The sequence below is a fragment of the Podarcis raffonei genome, chromosome 2 (assembly GCF_027172205.1).
Source record: "Podarcis raffonei isolate rPodRaf1 chromosome 2, rPodRaf1.pri, whole genome shotgun sequence".
Lineage (NCBI taxonomy): Eukaryota > Metazoa > Chordata > Lepidosauria > Squamata > Lacertidae > Podarcis > Podarcis raffonei.
Window position 1 is genome coordinate 48,554,232 of NC_070603.1, and position 22,906 is coordinate 48,577,137.

General features: G+C 40.9%; 1 protein-coding gene across 16 annotated transcripts in view; it reads left to right on the forward strand.

Moving 5' to 3' along the window:
* Positions 1 to 22,906, forward strand: part of TENM2 (teneurin transmembrane protein 2) — a 719,087-nt gene that overhangs the window by 313,889 nt on the left and 382,292 nt on the right. For all 16 annotated transcript variants that reach the window (XM_053376484.1, XM_053376486.1, XM_053376485.1 and 13 more), the window contains one exon: positions 15,866 to 15,949. In XM_053376484.1, coding sequence (XP_053232459.1) covers positions 15,866 to 15,949 — 84 coding nt within the window. The remainder of the gene's footprint in view (positions 1 to 15,865; positions 15,950 to 22,906) is intronic.

A 22,906-nucleotide genomic window follows, 5' to 3' on the forward strand; every position in this document is an offset into this window, starting at 1 on the left:
ACTGACATTATCTTTTCAATTAAAGCTATAACAATCTGATCAAGAAATTGCTAACTCTGGTTTTATTCCTCCACTCACAAAGGAGAAAGCAGAATAATATTTGGCAGATGATTTCCACTTCAGTGCCTACTGATACCTCTTGCTCTAAATGCTCCATCTGTAAGTTCCACAGGGACAGAGCTGGACCTATTCATAGAAAATGGATAGCTTCCATCATTTCAGATGGAAAATGCAGTGTTCATTTTAACAGGCCTGTCTTCCTTGGGCATGCTGCTTTATATTTCTGAGTGCTATATGATTGTGAAGGTTGCACAAGGTTAATGCACTCAAATACTAGCCTGCTCCGGTGCCAGGTCAGTCACTGGCTGGCTTCCTTGATCTGAGGTGCCTATGTGTATACCGGTGGCTTCATTCTAAGGTTAATAATAGGAGGCCACTGAAGACACTGAACAATTTGTCAATTTTAGCTGTCCTTACTCAATCAAATTATAATGCTACAATAATAAGGATTCTGAAGTCCTCACTGATACCTTGGCCACTTAATAGTGTTCTTGAAAGGTTTGCAGCTGCCAAGAATTATTGAAAAGCTTTGGTTAGATAGCCTTCTCTGTCTTCTGTGGTGGGTTGACTTTTTTATTTTGGCCAGCCTGCGTGTGGAGACATCTTTGCAAGATTGGCCAGAAGGGGAGGAGGATAGGAATGAGACTACTGAGACTGTAGATGAGGAGGAGCCGAGTGGGTCCTCAGATGATATCCCTGCCCTGCCACAACCTGACACCCCAGTGGAGGAGGGAGATCCAACAGAGTCATTCCCAGCCCTTTCCCTGGAGCAAGAGGTTGTTCCGGCAGCTGGGGAAGCACATAAGCTAGAGTCTTAACAGTGTGTTGACTTGGCTGACTCAGGCCCCATCTCTATCAGATACATTGGCATAAAGAGACCCAGCCCACTCACAGGAGTGCCCACTTACTTGCCCAGTCATATTGCTTGAGATGAAAACTGTGCAAATGACTGTGCCTGCCCCACTCTTCAAAAGGGAAGCCTGGGGTATATTTGCTTTAGCCTAGTCATATGCATTCGAGTCCTGTTTCTGAATTGCTGAGGCTTGTAACCTGTGGCCTGGTCTGTGTTTAAACCGTGTAGTGACTTTTGGAATAAAGCCTCCATGAATAATCAGTCTGAGAGTGGGACCCAGGATGCTGGAGCTATTTCATTTCTGCATAGGACAGAAACATACATTCTAAAATTACTCTTTTGGGTTAATTTGCTTATCTCACGCTTTACTCAACATATAGATAAAAGTCACCAATATGTGCTGTGATCGTATTAGTGATCATGTATCTCTGTTATTGCTAAGAAGCTCATGGTTGAAGCTATACGTATCCAATTTTTCACTAGAATGTTAATTCATTCCCTGTGTTCAGGTATATTTTTCTTCCTCTATTTTCTTACAGAAAAAGGAGACCAAAACAAAGCTCCAATGCAGCCTATTGCTATCTCTGTTTTATGCATCACCAATTTTAATCCTCCCTATTAACCTGACAATTAAGATATTGATCTTGGTAGGCATAAGATCATGTCTTGCTCTTGGCAAAATGTTTTCAGGAAAAGCTCTCTTCTGACTATTATTTGCAACAGTATTTTCTTGAATGGTAAGTTGAGAATAGGAAATGGTCAGAATGTATGTAAGACATACCCTAGTAGTGGTATGGATGCCACCTCATATACACTTATTATCCAATTAAAACATGACAGAATTTGTATCTGTAATATTAGGATATTGCTGTGGTTAAGTTAAGAAGCCTGCTGCTATCAGAGCTTAGACCAGCATAGCATATCACATGTTCGTATAGCAGTCAGAAGCACATTGATAACCACAGGAAAAAAAGATTGTGCAACAGTTTCCAATAAAACTGTGGCCAACCAACAATTCAGTGTATTCGCAGTGCCACCTCCATATTAACCATGCATGCAAGGCACCAGTCACCATGATAACATCATGTAACTCATTTGATGCCCCTTTGCATGTACATGCTGCCAGGAAATGTCCACAAAGTATCCATATGTAGCGCCTGCATGTGTGCCACAGTTCCCACTTCTTTCAATGGTATTATCCACTTACCCGATTGTATCTTACTGCAAATAGTTGGAAAACTGGCTTTATCATTTTCCCTTGTGGATGTAACATCCCATGCCTGCTTTGGTCTGGTTTGGTTTTTATGTGTTTGTCTCATGAATTCCTATTTTGTTATTTTGGTTTTATGGCTAAAATTCAATTAAAATACCTAAAAAAATAGTGCATGCACAGATGCTTTATGTATGCTTCTCTCTATCGTATCTGGAATTGTTTAATGCCTGTGTTTTACAACTCAAGTGATAACAGGAACTCTTTTAATTCTGGAGTCTGTGACTTCTGACCAAGGATGGATATATCTGTCAATTTTAGTTTTTTTCCAGTTTCTCAGTTCTCCACATTTCTGCAGCAATTTGTGATTATTATTTTTAATCCTCATGAAAATCTGTTAGCATTTTAGTGTGAATTTCTCCTAATAAGCACACATTGGATTTGTTTTTTTTGGCCTAATATACACATTTTTGCAAAACAGTTTCCACCACTGTAATGCATTTTTGTATGTTATATTCACTAATACATGTATTATTATGCATGCTTGATACTAATAAAATACACTTTTGTGCACATTACCTGGCTAAAAAAAATGCATTGGAGAATTCAGAGAAGTGCAAATTTCAAAGGATAGCGTGCTTCGATTCATACCTTGTTTTGGAAAGTATGAATTTGGCAGGTTTTTCTTTAAAAGTGTCCTTAATCAAATTTCTCCCCCATCCTGACTTCTGATTGTTGATAATGAAGTACAGAAAATGGAAGGGAGACATTTTAAAACTAAATGTACTTTCTTACTAATTGAAAAGAGAAAACATCACCTTTGAAAACAATGTATGAGATACTATTCCTTTGTATTTTATGAGCAGTTGTAACTACTTATCTAGAATAGTATATGCCACTAAGATGTTTGTGTTCTCATAGCAGAAGGATATGTTTTGGAGATACACAGAAAGTGTGTCCTATATCCTCACATTGCTGCCACTAATAAGTATACAGTGGTACCTTGGTTCTCAAACATAATTCATTCCGGAAGACTGTTCGAGTTCTGAAATGTCCAAAAATCGAGGCGCAAAGGGCTCTCTGCAAATTCAATTGAGAAAATTGAAAAATACGCAGCGCAAGCAGTTTGACTTCCGAGGCACGTTCGAAATCGGAAGCATTTACTTCCGCTTTACTCTGGGTTTTCGGCGTTCGGGTTACGAAACGTTTATCAACAGTGACATTCAAGAACTGAGATAACACTGTACTTTACACTGAGGTTAATACAAAGATAAATGTTTGAGTCCCTTTTTATATGGGTATCAGTTCCTGTGATGCATTAAGTAATACTGTGCATGCTGATAGATTTATAGATAGAGATATAAATGCAAAAATATATAATGTGTTTGCTTATGCCTAGGAGCTACATGTGCAATCACAAAAATGTTCAAATCTTTTTTATTTCCCTCCATTTTTTTATACTGTTACATTTTACTGTTGTGTGTGACAAATTGCTTCGTGCTATAGAGCCTTGCCAGCAATACACTTCAAAATATATTGTATAAAATATTAATGTGGATAATAAGCACCAACAATTTAGGGAAGTATGGATGTCCATGTGGCTAAAAATAATGTCAGTGCTCCAGTTTTGAAGTGATGCAAACATAGATCAAGAGTCTTCCCTTGTAATGTTGTAATATGTACACTTCTGAATTGGAACCTGGGAAGAGAACAAATAAGGGTTTTTTTTTTTACAAGTGTCAAATGAGTTATAATGAGCTAACAAATGCATAAGTTAATGCCTGAGCAACACATTACAGTAGGGTGTATCATAATTAAATTGACTGTTCTACAATGAGCCTTAAAACACAAAAATTTGTAATTTAAAAAAGTGGGGGTTCTATGGTTAGCATATAAAGGAACAGATAATTCCGGATTCTGTGTTTCAGAAAGATGGTATTTGCAAGTCGTTTTAACAATGCATCATATAAATATGAAAAGCTAAGCTGTTTTTAGTTTAATTGGCTTGGTGAATGCAGTTCAGGCAAGAAGAACAGTCAATAACTACTTCTCTGGCTTCAAGGACAATAAAAGATCAAACAACTCATCAGACAGAAAATGTAAAAATGGACATAATAGTGTAAAACACAACAGAATAGGTAATTCTATCACTTAAAGATGATAGGTGTGTGTGAGAGAGAGAAACGACAAATCCTTTCTTTTACTGTATAATCAGATCAGATGAAGAAGCAGGCTTTCTGCAGCAGAGGGGGGCATAACAGCTCATATTCTATTGTCTTTGAGTTTTTGTTTCTGTCTTGTTACTTTCAAAGGTTGTTTTTATTTCTCCATAGCCTCTGTCTGCATGTGGAGATAGTTTTCATTTAGAGTAGAATTAGTATGAGATCATTTTTAGTTATTGGATTTGATGTGGGGAGAGACACATACTTAATGAAGCAGAGTAAGACAAAAAGGGTTTGTACCAAACTGTGCATTAACCAGAATTTTATATTTCAATACCTTTATAATACAGATGAATTTGCTTCTATATTTCAAAAATTCTGATTCATTCAATTCGTTTTTGTGTGTGCGAGAAAAATGGCATGGTTTCCTCCACGGTTATAATAGCTGTGTAAGGTATTTAAGGCTCAACGTCGATGTATAGCCACCGAGAAAGCTATTTTTTATTTTTTTGCCAGTGTTGGGGTTTGAACCTGACTTTTCCTGATCTAAGCCCAATGAGGAGTTTCTCAAATCCTGCTTTGTCTGCTTTTGGGATTAGAAGGAGTTTGATAACTGGCTTCCAGAAATAATATTGAAGAGAAAAAGTAAACACATATTATTCTGAAGATAACTAATATAGGTTACTTTTAGATTCTAAAAATACAGTCTCAATATTTAATAAACAACAGATTACTTTTTTTTTACCCTTTGATTACACTGTCCTCCTTGCGGCTATGATGTCTGTAATCCCTGGGAGCACACATTCTACAGTAGCAGTTTGTATGGTGCAGCAGAGTTGCATTTTACCTCCTGACAACAACATCACTGCAGCTTACCTGGATGGAGCTAAGATAGGGAGTGGTGAAGTTGGGGCTGTTCTGAAGCACATGTGGGACCTTTAAATTGGTTTCATCAGTGCATCTGCACAGCCAGTGTTGTTATTCTAGCATGTTGGTTTTTTATAAGAAAATGCCATGGAGTGGTTCATGTACTATGAAGTTGAGTGTGGCAGCAATGGAATTAAAGGCTGTTGGAACTGAAGAGTGAGGGGGAAATGAGCATTTCAGAGATGATTGGAAAGATGCCAAGATAGCAGAGACTACCCATTGGAAAAAAAAGACCTGCAATGTGTTGATGAGCAGGAATATAACATAAGCATGAATTTGTGAAGGTTCATTGATGAAGCATATTACATAAAATAAATGTGAAACCTGATGGGTAGGAGATTAAATTGTTTATCCTTAAGGCTTTGCTTACAAAATGCCCTCCTCTTAAAGAATAGTTTAGAGATTGCAGGTCATAGTGTACCCTATCCTTCTTGAAAACTGCAAAATCCATCAATGTCCCATTGAAATTAGTATTTTTTTAAAAAAAAGATGGTGTAGAATCTGAATAAAAGCTTAATAAGTAGATTATTTAGAACAATAGTCCTCATGAGAATGTTTGATTCTGAGTGTAGCTGCTAGAGAGAACCCTAAATGCAATTAGGTCTCACTCCCTGTGTGTGTCAAAGGCAGTAGTCACATAGAGGTATCCCAAAAGATGACATTAAAAAAAAGTGTTCCAACATTTACATTTTTCATTCCTTTGGGTATCAGCAACAAAACCTTTGTTAAGAATTACTGGAGCCTTGGAAAACACACAGTAGAAAATTAGTTTTGAGAAACTTGTTTTAGATGTTTCACATCAAAAAGATGGATGCTTCTGCCACCATGGGGAAGCAGTTTGTTGTCCTCATCTGTAAGCTTTGTAATTGTTAGAAACTATTCTCCCAAGGTAGTCAGTGATAAGGACCAAAGGAAACTACTGTTTTCACTAAACACATACAAGTTATAAAGGGCAAACTGAACCAAGGTCAATTAAATCTCTCTCCCTTGTGTTGTAAATGCAGCTGCTGAACAAATATACAAAATAATTACAACACAAAACTGTATACTGTTACAGTGGTACCTCGGGTTACAGACGCTTCAGGTTACAGACTCCGCTAACCCAGAAATAGTACCTCGGGTTAAGAACTTTGCTTTAGGATGAGAACAGAAATCGTGCCGCCACGGTGCGGCGGCAGTAGGAGGCCCCGTTAGCTAAAGTGGTACCTCAGGTTAAGAACAGTTTCAGGTTAAGAACAGACCTCCAGAATGAATTAAGTTCTTAACCCGAGGTACCACTGTATATAGATTGCAGGAGTATAGTTTGCATATTAAGTAAATATGCAAGGTTTTACTGGGCATCATTATTATTAAAATTATTCAGAAAGGAGGGCAGAAAATATGAGGTCCATTGGTAAAGGTAAAGGTAAAGGGACCCTGACCATTAGGTCCAGTCGTGGATGACTCTGGGGTTGCTGCGCTCATCTTGCTTTACTGGCCGAGGGAGCCAGCATGACTAAGCTGCTTCTGGCGAACCAGAGCAGCGCACGGAAATGCCATTTACCTTCCTGCCGGAGTGGCACCTATTTATCTACTTGCACATCGTGCTTTCGAACTGCTAGGTTGGCAGGAGCAGGGACCGAGCAATGGGATCTCAACCCGTTGCGGGGATTTGAACAGCCGACCTTCTGATCGGCAAGCCCTAGTCTTTGTGGTTTAATCCACAGCACCACCCACATCCCACTGGTAGTGGCCTACAAAGACTTTTCTTTTCACCTGCGTACTGGACATTGCTACTATTTGACAATTTGCCCACAAAACAGGAAGAAAAATGTACTGTCCAGATGCTCAGGACCAAACTACAGCTTAACCTTTTCTCCCATGTCACTTCCCTGATGAAAACTGCATGTGTGAAGGCACAGAGAGAAGAAATGTGTTTCCCTCTCTGGGGATAATAAGGTTGGGCTGCTTTGAGGGATTGGCATGAGGGAACAGGTTCACACACACACAAAGCACAGTGCCAATCTATAGCAGTTCGTGTTAGTCATTGTGGCTGCTCTGATAAAAGTTTCCAAAATGTAACCCTGAGGAATCCAATTGCACAAGTGTCCTGGTGTAGAATAGTGGCCTTCTGGTACTATTTTCTGGAACCGCAGGAGGCAATGTAGAAGGAAACCATGGTGTTGTGACTTTGAGGGGCGGGCAGGCTGTATGCCTGAGCTGCCTCTAATTCCTGGATGTAGCACAGATTCAATTCCTGGAATAGCCAGGCTCGCTTCCTGGTGAGGTAGTTGCCATCTATGTATGGGTCATTAAAGTAACAAAGAAAGTGGCTCAGTGCCAGAGGACAAATGAGTGGGCTTTTCCTCCCTCAACTGTCTGTTAGTTAGAGAGACAAAGAGTTGAGTTATGTGAGCTAGAGCTGCAGGCTGCAGGCTGGGCAGATGGTAGAGGCAGAGCCATGCCTGATCCCTGTTTGAACCAAAGGCTGTGACTGTGGGAGAAGCAAGACCCTCTTGAGGTGTTAATGCTGTGAGACCCTCCATTGTAGGATCAGATTGTATATACATGTAAATAAGTAATATATCCTAAAGACAGCACAATCTCTGCTGGCCCTCATTCTGAGGAAATTGAACCCCGTGTACGTGCCTGGAACCCTTGGAATCTCATAATGCTTGGCGATTGGGGTGGTGCACAACACTATTAAAAGTTACTGAGAGGTGTTGGAGAAACAACAGGTCACTGTTTCTCTCACCTTGCACAAGGCTATTTCAGTCCCCAAATTAAATAAGTTGGTTAGTGTGTTGTGCTGATAACGCCAAGGTTGCAGGTTCAATCTCTGTATGGAACAACTACGTATTCCTACATTGCAGGGGGTTGGACTAGATGATTCTCAGGGTACCTTCTAACTCTACGATTCTAAGCTCCTACAGGCATTGTATGCCACCAAAGAAGTGCATAACTAAGAGCATTGCTCTTGAGCAGCCTTTTCTTCAGGAGAATCCAGGCAAGTTTGGGTAGGATACGGTCCAAGTAGATGAGCAGACTGTTTCGCTTCCAGGCTGCTTAAGCCTTCAGTTGCACTTGTGCCATTCTTGGTGGAATGGGTGGAATGAGCCCTGAGGCTCTGCGGTTCTCCAGGTCAGCTTGAAATCTAGTGTTTCTTATCCTGGATTCTGTATTTCGCCTTGTGACTCAGTCACAAATTGTGTTCCAGACACTACTAATTTGTTCTGGTACTACCATTTTACGTGCTAAGAGCAGCTTAGCACCTTGGCAACTCTGTGGGGGGAGGGTGAAGGGTCTTAAGTATGGAGGGCATTGCATTTTGTGTTAAGGCCCAAAGACCTTTTGAGGAGATACAAAGCATCGTGGAACATTTGACAAATGTATTGTTCTGCTATGAACTTTCTGATGCCAAGAGCCATTCAACAGTGGGACAGACTACCTCAGAAGGTGGTGGACTCTCCTTTGCTGGAGATGGCCATCTGACCGAGCTTATTTAGCTGTGATTCCTGCATTGCAGGACTAGATGACCCTTTGGGTACCTTATAATTCTACAGTTCTATGGTTCTATACACAGCATGTTTCACCAACCATATAACATTTCCTGTCACTAGAATGCAAGGGTTCGGGTTTTGCAGAATGCACACACTAATGTTTAAGAATCAAATTTGGCTCCAGTGATCTATGTTTAAAAGAGGAAATACTTTGCCATTCACTACATAGTTAAGAAATGCAAGAATTATAGGCATGCATTACATTTTCATTCTAACGATTCATGTACAGTATATTGTGTAATCCTTAATTTTATGGTACCAAAAGGAGTGCTGCTAGGATCAGGAGTAAAGTTTTATGTAAACCGTAAATCTAGCATATTGCAGCTATAAAAATATTTATTTTACACTTTTAAATTCAGTGCCCTAAATATTTAGATCCTTACATGTATGAGTGTTCAGAGAAATTAACTCTCCAATTTTTGAAATTGTTTTATATATATATTCCAAATACTGAACACAGAGTCCTTGGAAATTAACCAGCAATACTATTTTTGTTTGTTTGTGGCAGACCTTTCAGGATTTTATTTCAAAACCCATTTGTGATTGAAATAAGTGACCATCACATAGTACTGGGGCAAGAGACAAATAATTCTACTCCCTAAATACTGTTGGTTTCAAAGAGCAGTAATTTAAAATTAGGTCATTTAGTGGATTGTGGGAGGAAGGAAGATTAAAGGTGATGGCTTGTTATGATTAGACTATGGTTCTGCTTCTGTTCCTGACTCATTGCAAAGCATATTATGTGGATGAGCTGCTTGTGGAAGGACATCTAATGTGAAAGTAAGGTAGGCTTATCTAAATAGCACCAAAAGGAATTCTGTGAAGATACCTGCCTGATATCAGTAGGCAGGGAGTTCCAAAGTGTTGATGCTGCCTCACTAAACAATTCAGCTGTTGCAGATGTGGTGCAGGTATGGTGTGTTGAGGAGGGTAGTATCTCTGCTGGGGGATATGTCATGATCCTTCTGCGGTAGTTTGTCTACCTTTGGTCCCTACCTTGCACTCAACTCTCACCTGTGGCTCCTTGAAGCTGTCAGCATGTGATAGCGGCCACACCCTGGGAATGGCTTTGACTGGCTGACGAAACAAAGTGAGGGTAGCCAGTGGGTACCTTGGTGAGTTAGGGAATTTCTGTGCATGCAAATACAGGCTCTGGCAGATTGAGCAGACAAGACCAATAATAAGTCTAACGATCAAGAAGGCAGTTTCTGCACGTGCTGTAGAGGGAAGTGAGGAGCAACCTAGGAAGGTAGAGAGCCCATCTAGGAGAAGGAAAATTGATGCTAAACCTCTGCTGCCTTAGGGGGAAAGGCTAAGAAGTAAACCCTACATAAATCTGGAGTGCAGTCCCTAAGACAATTGGATAGTGCCTTGTACACCTCCTTCCAGCAACTCCTGCAGCCTAGCTGGCCAAACGTATTGCTCTGTCTTCTTTGGACCACATCAGCAAGTCTTGTCATCTGGGCATCCCATAAACTTCATATAAACTGCTCAGGTCAGCAACCCAGGGCAGTCACTTCGGTGCTGCTAATGCAGCGCTTTGACTTCAGCCTCAGAGGCACACTCCATTGTCTCTTTACTGAAGCAGCAATAAGACAGGTCAGCATGTTTGGATAGAAATGGCCACAACGTTATTCATTACGGATGTCAGTTGGCTTGCCTCAGGCATTGGGTATGCATCCTGAGTCAACCAGCCCAACTGTTGGTTGATCATTCTACCAGGGTTGATCCTGGGTTAAAGGATCCCCCCATGATGAAAATCAAATAGGGCAAACCCACCAGGGTGCCTTTTGGGGAGTTCTATGGCTTGTTAGCCCCTGTCTGGGCCCTTGGACAGAACCTTTCCCCTTGGACCTCTTTACCGAGGTAACCTGAAAATGTGTTCCAGTTTTGACTAAGGATGCAATCCAGTGTGTTTTTCAGCCATAAAATTGTGACAGTTGCTATGAGGCAGGCAAAGCCCCCAGACGGGTCCAATTTGTTTGCGAGCAAATTTATCGCTGGCCTCGAATACAGCGACCAATAATTCCATAGCAGGGTCATGCATGTGCTCCACCATCTTACCTTTGGGCAGGGCCAAGACATACAGGGTGGAGCATCTGTTGCCGACTGCAGTGCCCACACTCAGTGCAGCTGTGAAGGCAGACATGAGTGGATACAGGCTTCCCCAAAGCCCTGTCTCTCAGATCAGCCATAATTGGTTGAACTGAATTCAAATTATTGACAGGAAGTCCTAGCATCCCTCATGAATGGCTACAGCCAATGGAAGAGGATCCTCACTCTCCTTTCCAGCTTTTTATTTATTTTTTCAAAAATCATGAACTCATATGCAATTCACACAAGTGACACCTTGTTAATATCACATTTTTAATAGCAGTTCTTGTTTGGACACTACAAACATAAATGGGGTTCAGCCCCTGCAATAGCAGCCCAAACCATGTCATAATATTCACAAATACTATGAGCAGCTTCACACCAGTTTTGGACACTTACAGCAGTTTGAAATGTTAAGAGAAGTGCTATAAATAAAAGCACTTTCTACGTTCATGAGCATGCACTTTTGGCATGCTAATTACATATGTACAATCGCCCGAAAGGCTTTAGCTCTGTTCCTGACTTCAGCTGTTTCCCAATAAGATAGAAACCTGTCAGTGAAAGTTGATACTCAAGCTGGTGGTTGCAAGGTGTGCTTAATAGCATAACCTCCAGCTGCAGTAGAGGTCTCAATCATCCAACTATACATAAATACAGAAAGTGCTACAGAACAAAAAACACCTACCTCAAAATTGGTAATATGATGGAAAATGAGTCTCCCTTCCCTGTGAGCTACTTTTTTTATTTATTGCATAACAATTTGAACTTTATGCATATGCATGTTTATACATGGACCCACTATTTCAGTTCTTCAAAAACAAATCTGTACCACTGATATTTCTAAGATCTATAGGGGTTCTGCTGCATTCCTTAATGTAGCAACAATATGCTTTCTGCGTAGGTCCACATACATCAATAGGAAAATATTCTTAGCACCAGGGCAAAGGGAAGGGGTGGGGGGATATCTATTCATCTATCTAAATCAGTAACAATGAGCAGCCCCTGAAATGAGCGAGCTTCCCTGCACACATCCTGAGATGGCCCACAAATCATGGCTGGGGTGGCAACACACACCACAGAGAGCCAGGAACACAAACACAAGAGAAAGAGACAGAGAATAGTTGCGAACTCCTGCTGAGCTGACCTCCGCAGCCCAGAGAACTGGAAGGAGGGGACAGGGGATGGGGAAAACCTGAGAACACAGAAAGTGGAGTGTGTTGGATTGGGCTGAAGTCACGAGAAAATGACTATCTGGTAGAGAAACACACATGAGTGGCACAGCCCCAGCCCAACCCAGAAGCAGCCGATTTCGCATGCCTCTCCTTCATACAACAGTGTGTGTATGAGAAAAACCAAACAAATATACGAGGTACTTTCCCCTCTCTGCTACCTGGGCTCACCTTTCCTCCCCTGCCCCTCTGTTCTCGCTACATAGTATTCAAATGAACCAGGAAACTGCTCTTAACTTTACTTTTCTAGTCCTGCACCTTTGGCGCCATCCCAGTGACTCACCGTACAAGGCGGGCTGAGCTCAGGGCTGGAGAGAGAGGGAGGGAAGGAGGGAGGGAGAACAAGAGGAGAAGGCAAGACGACAGCAGGAGCACTTCTGCTGCCTTGTGAGATGAGAGGGTCGTGTGGTTGGGTGGAGTCATGGGATTCCATGGAGGACAATAACGCTAATGCAGGAGCTGCTGAAGCAGAATGAGAGGATTGGGGTGAGGGGGCCTCTCTTTGAAGTCCCATCAGGAAAGCGCAGTCATTGCGATAAGGCTTCCTAAACCCTGTATCTTCCTCAGCCTTCACTCTCCTCAGCTGAGCAGCACAAGGAAGAGGGCTGAGTGCTGGAGACAGAGGGACTCCCTCCACCCCCAGTGCCCAGTGCTGGGAACCAACCACATCGTCTCTCGTCCCATGAGGTGCTGGGGTGAACCTCCTCAGCTCCTTCGGTGAGAACGGTGGCAGTTTCACCTCACGGGGTGGGAGCCAATGCAGTTTGTTGTTTCAACCTCAAGGTGTATCGCCAGATCATGATGTTTAGCTGGTGATAGATCACAATGTTGAAAACCTGACATCACCCAGCCTAATGTCCAGTGTGACAAAGCAACATCCTTGGAAGCTGCTGGAATACCAGGAGTGTCCAACACTGAGCTTGACCTCATTAGCTAGTATTATACATATTTGGAGTTCTTTTCCTTTCTATGATGCCAGCTATAACAAGATATATTCCTCTTCATTTAATGTTGGGTGATCACTGGCAACCTTAAAATGAGAAAATGCTCTTTGAATTATTACATGGTTAGTTATGATGAAATCAACTATTTTTAGTAGATAACATTCAGTAGAAATCCTGAGTTCTGCATTTCTAAGTAGTTTTGACTTGACTGCATATTTCTTAGTATTATTCATAGCTTTTTGCTTGCAATGAAGGGCCCTTGAAAATCTGCAATATTTTCTGGTGCTTTAAAATCAAGAGTTACTCATCAGACATAAAGCTCAGCTGATTAGACCTGGACAAGAGCACCTGAAAATGACATGGTTTGAAACACTCATACCTTTGATATCAGTTTTTACAGACAGCAAACTTCTCTTTGTGTACAGTAGAATAAGAGCTCTTAGCAGCCTGCTTTTGAAATCACACATGGGTCTAGCTTTTAGATACCTATTGAATGGCATAACATTTTTATGTCAAATCAGCTTAAGAAATCCAACTGATTGTAATGTGGTTAATTTGGTAACAAATTATAACTGATTTGTTATGAAAAGTCCCAAGGTCCATCACATTGGACAAGTGGGACTTGCAACCAAGTGTTGCAGTGAATTCTTAGCTTCTAAAAGGAGTGATCTTGCTCAGATTCCAGGCTGCCATTAACAGAAGCTATGCTATGCTGTGCTGTTCAGGCTTTTTGGAGCATTCTCCCTCAACCCTAATCCTCCTCTCCAAAATAAAGCTTTAAGGGCTTTCAGCAGGCCAACTTCTTCACTCTGCCTTATCTCAGCTCCCCTGTCCTCTCCTTCTCCCCACAACTGCTACAACAACATTCATAATGCCCTTATTGGGGGGGGGGACTTTTTTGTTACTTTTAATTTACAAACATATTTTATTTATGATTTATTTATTAAAATATTTATCTTTCATCTTTTAGACAAATGTCCTCCATCTGCCAGGGTATCCCTGAATATATAGAAACCACAACCTTTGGGCTGAACTCATTTCACTTTGAAACCAATGGACATTCAGCCACCCAAGTTCATTATTAGAGGAAACTATTTAGATGTTAGAGATCTTTTAAATGGCAGGTCATGTGTTTAGTATATAGTGTATCATGGGTATGTCATTTTTGCAAAATATAATTCCTTCAACTGTAACATGGGAATACAAATGTGGGTCAGGACAGCCAACATGTTGTCTTCCAGATGTTGTGGACTACAACTCCTATCATTCCTGGCCATTGGGCATGCTGCCTGGATCTACAGGGAGCCACAGCCTGAAACAGCTGATGGGTATCCCATTGGCTACCCTGGTGTCAGGGAAGAGTTAGAGTTAGAAGTTTCCAGTTTCCCAGAGGGAGAAAGCTTTCCCCAAGGGGGGGGGGGAGGAGAGCAGTGAATCTAATAGAAGAGAGCAACAGGAACAACAGGGAGGGACAGGATGTTCACAGGAAGGGCAAGGGTTAAGTTCTAGCTCAGATTCGGAGGAGGGGAGATACAAGCCAGCTCTAGGGAGGAGGTTAGAAAAAAGAGCGGGAAAGCAAAAGGAACGGCGCGTTCGCCATTTTGAGAGTGGCTGGTCACGGAGAAGCAGAGCTCAGAAGGTATCTGAAATAAGTGACTCTGAGGAAAAATAGTTAAAGATAAGAACCGTTTATAAGATGGTTTGTTAATATGCAATAAAAAGTTATAAAAGAACAAGAAGCGTTTGTGTGGTGATCTGAAGAGGACAACGACCAGTCCTGACACCTGGTCTAATTCTTAAATAATAATAACTGGCTGTGTTTTGATATTAGTGAATTTCCACCTCATCCCATAATTTTTCCTTGGAAATGCTCTGCATCATCAAATGTATCACAGATAATTTTTAAAATTGATTCCAGAGGTGCTGCAACTTTCATTTCCTCTACTGATTCACAATAGTGGATGTGTGGACAGGGGGTGATTGACCCCTGGTTTGGAGCCATATCAGCCCCACCTCCACCCCAGGAAAATTGTTCTCCTTGAGTTTACCTGCCTTTCTCTTCTCTCCTTATTCTTTCCCTTTTGTGTCTGTTAAATGGGGTCTTCTTGTTTTTAACCATCTTTATACCATACCCAGAACATCTTAGGTCCCTTATAAATGCCAAATAATAGTGGGGTTTTTATTAAGAAAAAAGAGAAGTACTCCATACCAGTAAGTAGTGGCACAAAAAAGGCTTGGTTATACTAATTTTTAAAAATGAGTTTAGTGTTGATATTCATAGATGCGTTGAAAAATGTTTTGGTTAATCTGAATAGGACCTGTTTGATTTTTTTATATATGCCTTCCATTGCAAAATGCTTCTTAATATGCTTTCATAATGATTCCTAAAAAGTCAGAGAAATTACCTTTGTAACTAATACAGAGTGATATAAATTGGAAACATGTTATTAGGCTTATTCTGTTTATTCTCAGTTACTTGGTTTCCTGTCTAATTTGCGTTCTGCAAAAATAATCCAGATGATGTTGATTCTTTATTAATATTTGTAAGTAAAGTAACTCAAGGCAAAATCTTTGACTTAATATAAACAGACAATATTCACATTGAAAATTTGTTCATGAATGGTATAGTCCACGGGGACTAATATACATCACACCTAGTAATTCTATCAGCATGTTTTTGGGATATTAGATGTAGTTGCACAAAATGTTTTGCTGATGTGTGGTGGGTGGCGAAGGTGAACAATTCTCAAAATCCTGACTGCTGAACATGCCATCTAAAAATGCTTATGTGACAATGAAGGCTGATGAAGAGCTGGTTCTAAAACTTATGTATTTTATTTTATTTAGATTTTCATACACAACTTTCTGAGACTTTGAAAGACAGACAGACAGGCTGGCAGCAGCTGGCTGAAACAAAGAACTCTCTAATACGTAAGGTTTTCATGTTCCTTAACCCTGTATTTCCTATAACTCAATTCGCAGCCTTGCTAGCTGTGTGTTTCCAGCTTTGATTAGTCTAGCCAAATTTATATGATGTTTTTACTTTTATTTGTCTGTGTGCTTCTTGTTTGCTGGTTAATGTTACTGCTTAGAATTAGTTTCTTCTTTTAAAAATATTGGTTTATGTATTGGATGGAGAGCTCATTGTCAAGATACAGTACTGAAAGTGTGAGATGTACAGGACCTAGTGTTGAAAATATGGAAGGTTAGATGCATTTTATCTTCTTAGAAAATGTGGTTACAGAATCTGATACTTGCCCTTTGACCGTTATAATACAAAGTTTGTTTACTGCAAATGCTCCACTACTTCCACTAGGACCTCTTCCACATAATATCCCCCCCCCGGGGGGTGTTCTAAAAGGATGCACATGAGAAATTTGATTATACATCCATGATGGATTCTTAGGAAAGCTACCAGGAGGATCTAGTCAGCATCTAGTCCTATGCAATAATCTTTTCTGAAAATTCTACACAAAAATATTTAGTTCAAATATATAAAAATCTGTGACAAATATTCCAAAAGCATATTGAAAGTAGTCCTTAAAGTAAATAATATTTTAAATTAATTACCTCAGTAACAAAAATGGTAGCGTATAGGCTTTTATCTCACTAAATCATTACATGGAACAACTTCTGTGAATGCAATGGAACTTTTCCTCCCTCTCCTCCTTGGTGCCTCTCATACAATCCACAAATCTGCTCCAGTGGGTTAAGGTAATCTCCAGAGCAGATTTGGGGTGCATGCAAGGGAAGGAGAGGAAGGTGAAGTTCTGTTGCACTCATATAAGTTGTTCTGTGTGTGCAGCGATGTAGTTTTATACTGTCCTTTGGTTTTGACTAACTTAGGCTGCTTCCTGTGCTACATTTTGGAAAACAATTCCTCAGTGCAGAATGAACTCACATGTATAAAAACATGGCTTTTACTTACAGCATACGTGTGTGTGGAGGAGACCTTTCATTTTATAGTTGCTGCTTGTGTGTTGCTGCTGACATAGAAGAGCCAAGTTTTATACATGTGAACACTGTTTATTAATTACTGTGACTTGAACCCTGGAAGGGCTCTTTCCATTTACAGAGAGCTGTTCCTGTCTCAGGCCTCTGCCTGTCTGCTGACTTTAGCCCAGTTCAAACACCCCAAAACTCTCGATTTTCTCCTAACTCCCAGTGTGTTGAGGGAGGAGCACCCATTTGTCCTCTGGTGTAGAGCCACTTCCTTTGTTACCCTAATGACCAAGGTCGTCTTAACCATAGGCACCAGGGGTGCGGGGCGCCGGGCTCTCAGTGGCGCCAGGCCGAGAGTCCGGTGCCTAAGAGTTGGAGTCCGGGGAAGAGCCCACCCATCAGAGTGCCATGGCGGGCTCTTCTGCTGTGGGCTCTTCTGCGCCATGAGTTCGGGGGTGGGCGAGCCAGTGAGGCACTGAGGCGGCTGGCCAGCTCCACCCTCTTGCACGCCTGGGATTGGCATAGGTCCATGGAGAGGCCCGCCCAGCGCACGCTGCTTACACCACGAGGCACCTGGCTTCTCTCAGTCGTCGACGCAGACGCCTTGGGCTGGTTTGTTGCGCCAGGCTCCTTATGTTTCTTGTTTTCTTTTCCTGAGCAGAGATAAGCGTGGCGTCAGCTCCCTAAAAAAAGGTTGACAACTCTGGCCAACCTGGGGGGACGCGCCAGGCGGATAGTTGCACCCTGGCGCCGCATATGCTTAAGATGGCCCTGCTAATGACCCATACTTAGGTCCATTACTAAGAAGGTGGTCTGGCTATTCCAACTATCAAATCCTCACTGGATCTGGGAATTAGAAGGGACTCAGGCATATAGCCTACCCCCAAAAACCACCCTCACAACAATATATGAGGGACGCGGGTGGCGCTGTGGGTAAAAGCCTCAGCGCCTAGGGCTTGCCGATCGAAAGGTCGGCGGTTCGAATCCCCGCGGCGGGGTGCGCTTCCGCTGCTCGGTCCCAGCGCCTGCCAACCTAGCAGTTCGAAAGCACCCTTGGGTGCAAGTAGATAAATAGGGACCGCTTACCAGTGGGAAGGTAAACGGCGTTCCGTGTGCTGCGCTGGCTCGCCAGATGCAGCTTGTCACGCTGGCCACGTTACCCGGAAGTGTCTGCGGACAGCGCTGGCCCCCGGCCTCTTGAGTGAGATGGGCGCACAACCCCAGAGTCTGTCAAGACTGGCCCGTACGGGCAGGGGTACCTTTACCTTTACCTTTACAGGCATATAGCCTACCCCCAAAAACCACCCTCACAACAATATATTATCCTGCCAGTGGGCTCTCATGTCCAGCCAATATACATTTGATATAACTTACATAAATAAACTTCTCTGAATGGGAATGATGCACACTGCAGTATATTCAGTTGTGCTGACTTGTAAAAGGTGCTGCCTAAACTTCAAGACCCATATGCAGCTGCAACATGATTCTTCCAAATGAAATTATTTGTGAGTGTGTCCTGCACATACAGCACATCCACACATTCCCCAGCTGGTCATCTAAGGACTGTCAGCAAACCCTTTGTTGCTAGCCAAGTCTGTTTTTATGCCAGTTTCCTTTATTTACTAATATTTGAAAAAGATGAAGGGGTGCTCATAACAATGAAGGATGCTTGAAAAGTATGCTTCCAGTTGAAGACTCTAGCTGTAGATATTATCCAGATTAAGATTCAGTGACATACTATATATTCCACACATATGTAGCCATAATTTTTGTAAGCTAACAAGGAACACTAGATATATGGTAAACATGTGATTGCTTATTTTCCTTTGTGTGTCTTTTTGGGAAGCTACTCTTCCTAGGGCTACTAACCAAAGTGCTAATATCTCATTATATGATCTTGTTATTTCTTCCACACAAGTGACCAGAACTGGTCTCAAATTATTCTTAGCTAACTTTCCTAACATGTCAAACATGAAACTTGAAACCTTGTGCATGAAAAGCATATTCTAGCCATGAGTGACAGGCTCTCATAACAACAAAAAACATAGCCCTGCTAGATGAGATGAAAAAAACTATCTTCTCCTGCATCCAGTTTCACAGAGTGGCCAGCCAGATGCTCAGAAAAAGGACATGAGGCAGTAGTCCTTTTCTGCTATTGTTTCCCAGCAATGGTTAATTTGACCTAAAATGCTAAGAAAAGGTGCTTTGTCAGGCACCCACCCCACCTCATTCAGCTACCAAGTTTTGTTGACAAGGGAACAGTAGTGTACTGTGGCATTTCCAAATTCAGGAAGAAAATCATTTGTTTGGAAAGGTAGCATACGAGGAATACAAATTATAAACTACCCTTCACCCTAACATGCAGGGAGTTAATGGCACAAATGAATGTTCAAGCATACATTTTCACTACAGTCTGAAACTACTTTTTCTCAACTCTTTCACAGTCTGCAAGTGGTCAGTTCCTTATCACTTCAGGAAAATTTGTAATAATGACACCATGGTGTCTTAATATTCCCTGAAGGCTAGTTTCCTTTCCTTTCTTACAGACTGTTAGACATGAATACTATGAAAACTTATGATCAGCCATTATATCGCAACATTCATAATGTGACTCAGTATCTGCACCCAATAACCACAGTTGCTTAATTCATGCTAGGAATAATTTCCTCTCGAAACCTTTGCTTTCAATTTGAAACACTGTGTTTGCTTTGGTCCATTTTATTACTTGCCAGGAACTTGTTCTAGTAGAAAGGACAAATGCTGTTACTGGTATAGTTTGCACATGGTTACATCTAAAAAGAATCACATCATTCGCTGTAGAAAATTGAGTAATCCTATTGCTCTGACAACAATAATAATGATAAGCAAACTGAATATTTTGTTACAGATTTTATTTGTGTGTGTGATTATTTACCTCAGTTAAAGCACATGCTTATAAAATGCATTTTAACACATTAAGATATAACCCTTTAATTTATTATACTTTAATATGGGATGAGAATCATGTCTACATATATAATCTTAATGTAGTAATTCAGAAGTTGGGCATTGTATACTGAAATAACAGTATACTACATAAAATGACACAGATGTGGGAATTGGCAGTAATATCAGCATTGCAGTACTAGCAATTTGTTGAAAGAATTATGACCAAATCATGCATTTTGGTTCTGTGAATAGACAGATGGCACAGACTTTGTCATCTATCTGAGGACACATCCCTACAATGACTGCAGTATGTTTCAACAACACATGAGGCTATTGTAAAAGCAAAACCTTTGTTTCTCTGTAGATTAAAGATTAGATCCTACATGTATCTTCCATGAATGGAAGGACTCCTTATGTTAATGGAAGGTGTTTGATCCATCAGAGGATCCCACTGGTGGAAGGGCAGAAAAGACCATTTTTGCTAATTGCCCTGACTCTCCTGTAGCAGCATCCCATCCCAGTTCTAGAGGACCCCGCAATTGTGCAAAGCAGTTTTGGGAGGTGTGCCACAAGAGTTTCACTGAAATATTTGGGGTAGAAATAAGTTTTTGTGAAGGTGAATATTTTCCCCAAACCATTCTTACATGACATTCTTGTGTGCTTTTTATCACCTATTGGTACCTGCTTCTTTTCCTAACCTGCAAGTTGTAATTTAACAGGCTCCTTCCTGAAGTGATACCTATCAATCAGCAATTAAGTTGGCAGTTAATGATACCATGTCATTATAAAGCCAATAAGATATGGCTTTTTTACCAAGCCAGGTCAGATTGAAGGTGATTTCACTCTTAAGTAGAAAAACATTTTAGCCCCATTTTGTATGGATTCCCAAACAATTATTGAAATAGGTGTACTTATTTCATGGAAGCAATGTTTTTAACAAAGTGTATTCCATTTTATTTTTGTGAGTAAGGTTGCTTTAAACTTTCTGTGCATTCCACCAATAGTTTTGAGTATATATTCATTTTTAAAATATATACTCAAAACTATTAGTGGAATGCACAGAACATTTAATCTACTTTTCTTTTATTCTGTATTTTAAATGGCATAGAACTGCCTGTGTTCTAGACATACATAGCCTTTTTTCTAGATGAGCTCTTGCTTGTAGCTAGGGGAAAGCTTTCTATTGTGCTGTTGTTTGTGTTGAAGACTACCACTTTTTGAAAATGGTCACACAAGTTGAAACTGCTTTGAATGTTTTACAGTAATCTTTTAATTGGTTTTTAACAATATATGAATTCTTGAAAATATTGTGAAAGCCAGTTAAAATGTGACAATAAAGCACTGTAAAAGCCAATTAGAAGGTTAAGATTGATTAAGCCTGGTTTTAAAGCCACTGGGCATGATGTGCAATGAGAGCTTGTTTAACATACTGCAAACTAAGGAGTCACTTGTTCAAATCTTTCTCAGCCATAAATTAACTAGATCTCAGGCATGCTGCTATCTTAGTCATAGCCCTACATCTGCAGTGCAAGGATAACAATTCTGGATTAATTTATGAAGATACCTAAATGCATGTGATTTCCTTAAAACATTCTACAATTGCAGTGTGCATGCTAATCATTATTGTACCTTCTCACAGTGCAATCTGACACAGATCTCAAAAGGTAAAAGGTAAAGGACCCCTGACAGTTAAGTCCAGTCGTGAACGACTCTGGGGTTGCAGCACTCATCTCGCTTTACTGGCCGAGGGAGCTGACGCTTCTCTGCAGACAGTTTTTCCGGGTCATGTGGCCAGCATGACTAAGCTGCTTCTGGCGAAACCAGAGCAGCGCACGGAAACGCCAATTACCTTCCCGCCGGAGCAGTATCTATTTATCTACTTGCACTTTGATGTGCTTTTGAACTGCTAGGTTGGCAGGAGCAGGGACCGAGCAACAGGAGCTCACTCCGTTGTGGGGATTCAAACTGCCCACCTTCCGATTGGCAAGCCCTAGGCTCTGTGGTTTAGACCACAGCACCACCTGCGTCCCAGATATACTGAGAAGTAAATACCACTAAGTTCAGTGGGTTTTACTCCCAGGTACCTATGTATATATATTACTACTGTGGAACCTCAGTTTTCAAATGTCTCCATTGACAAATGATTCAGAACTCAAATGCCATAAACCCGGAAGTAAATGCTTCCGTTTTCAAATGTGCCTTGGAAGTTGAACTTCCGAGGCAGCTTTCGTATTGAGTTTTTCCTATTAATTTTTCTGTTTTGAGGCTTCTGTATTGAGTTTTCGGTTTTTGACTATTTTGGAACTCGAATGGTCTTCTGGAATGGATTACGTTCAGAAACCAACGTTCCACTGTAATATAATTTGCAGAAATGTGCAAAGGTTTTTAAAAATTAATTATTCTTACCTCATTTCTTTTCATAATATCACCAGTGCGGCTCAAAGATTACTCATTGAGCTTCATGGAATCACTGATCAGGAATCTAAATCAGTTATTTCCCTGACCAAACCCCAATGTGCGCCTCACTATATTTGCTCATACATTCTGTGTTCTGCTGGTGGTGCACAAAAAGGTTCTGTTTTGCAATTCATCTACTCAGAAACTTAAGAACTGACCTATGGGTTAAGTATAGTTTACCATTTTTTCAGTTCCACAGCTGAAATGGCACCATTGTACTTCATATTCATCTTTCTAACCCTTGCTGTCTCTCTCGTCCATTCTCTTACCTACTCTTATTTTATTCTGTACTGTTGATACTTAAATTTCAAGTTCTGTTGAATAGGGATATATTTTTTCCTCAAGTAACTTATAAATTGACACACATGCTGATAGCGTGTATGTTTATTTTATTTTCTACCTTTACTACATTTATACCCTGCTTTTCTTCCAACAAAATATCTGTGTAAAAGGCTTCTCTTCCTTTAATCTTCACAACTACCTCATGAGCTAGATAAAGCTGACGAGTAACTAGTCAAATGTTTACCCAGTGGGTTTCAGGGCCAAGTGGTTATTTGAATG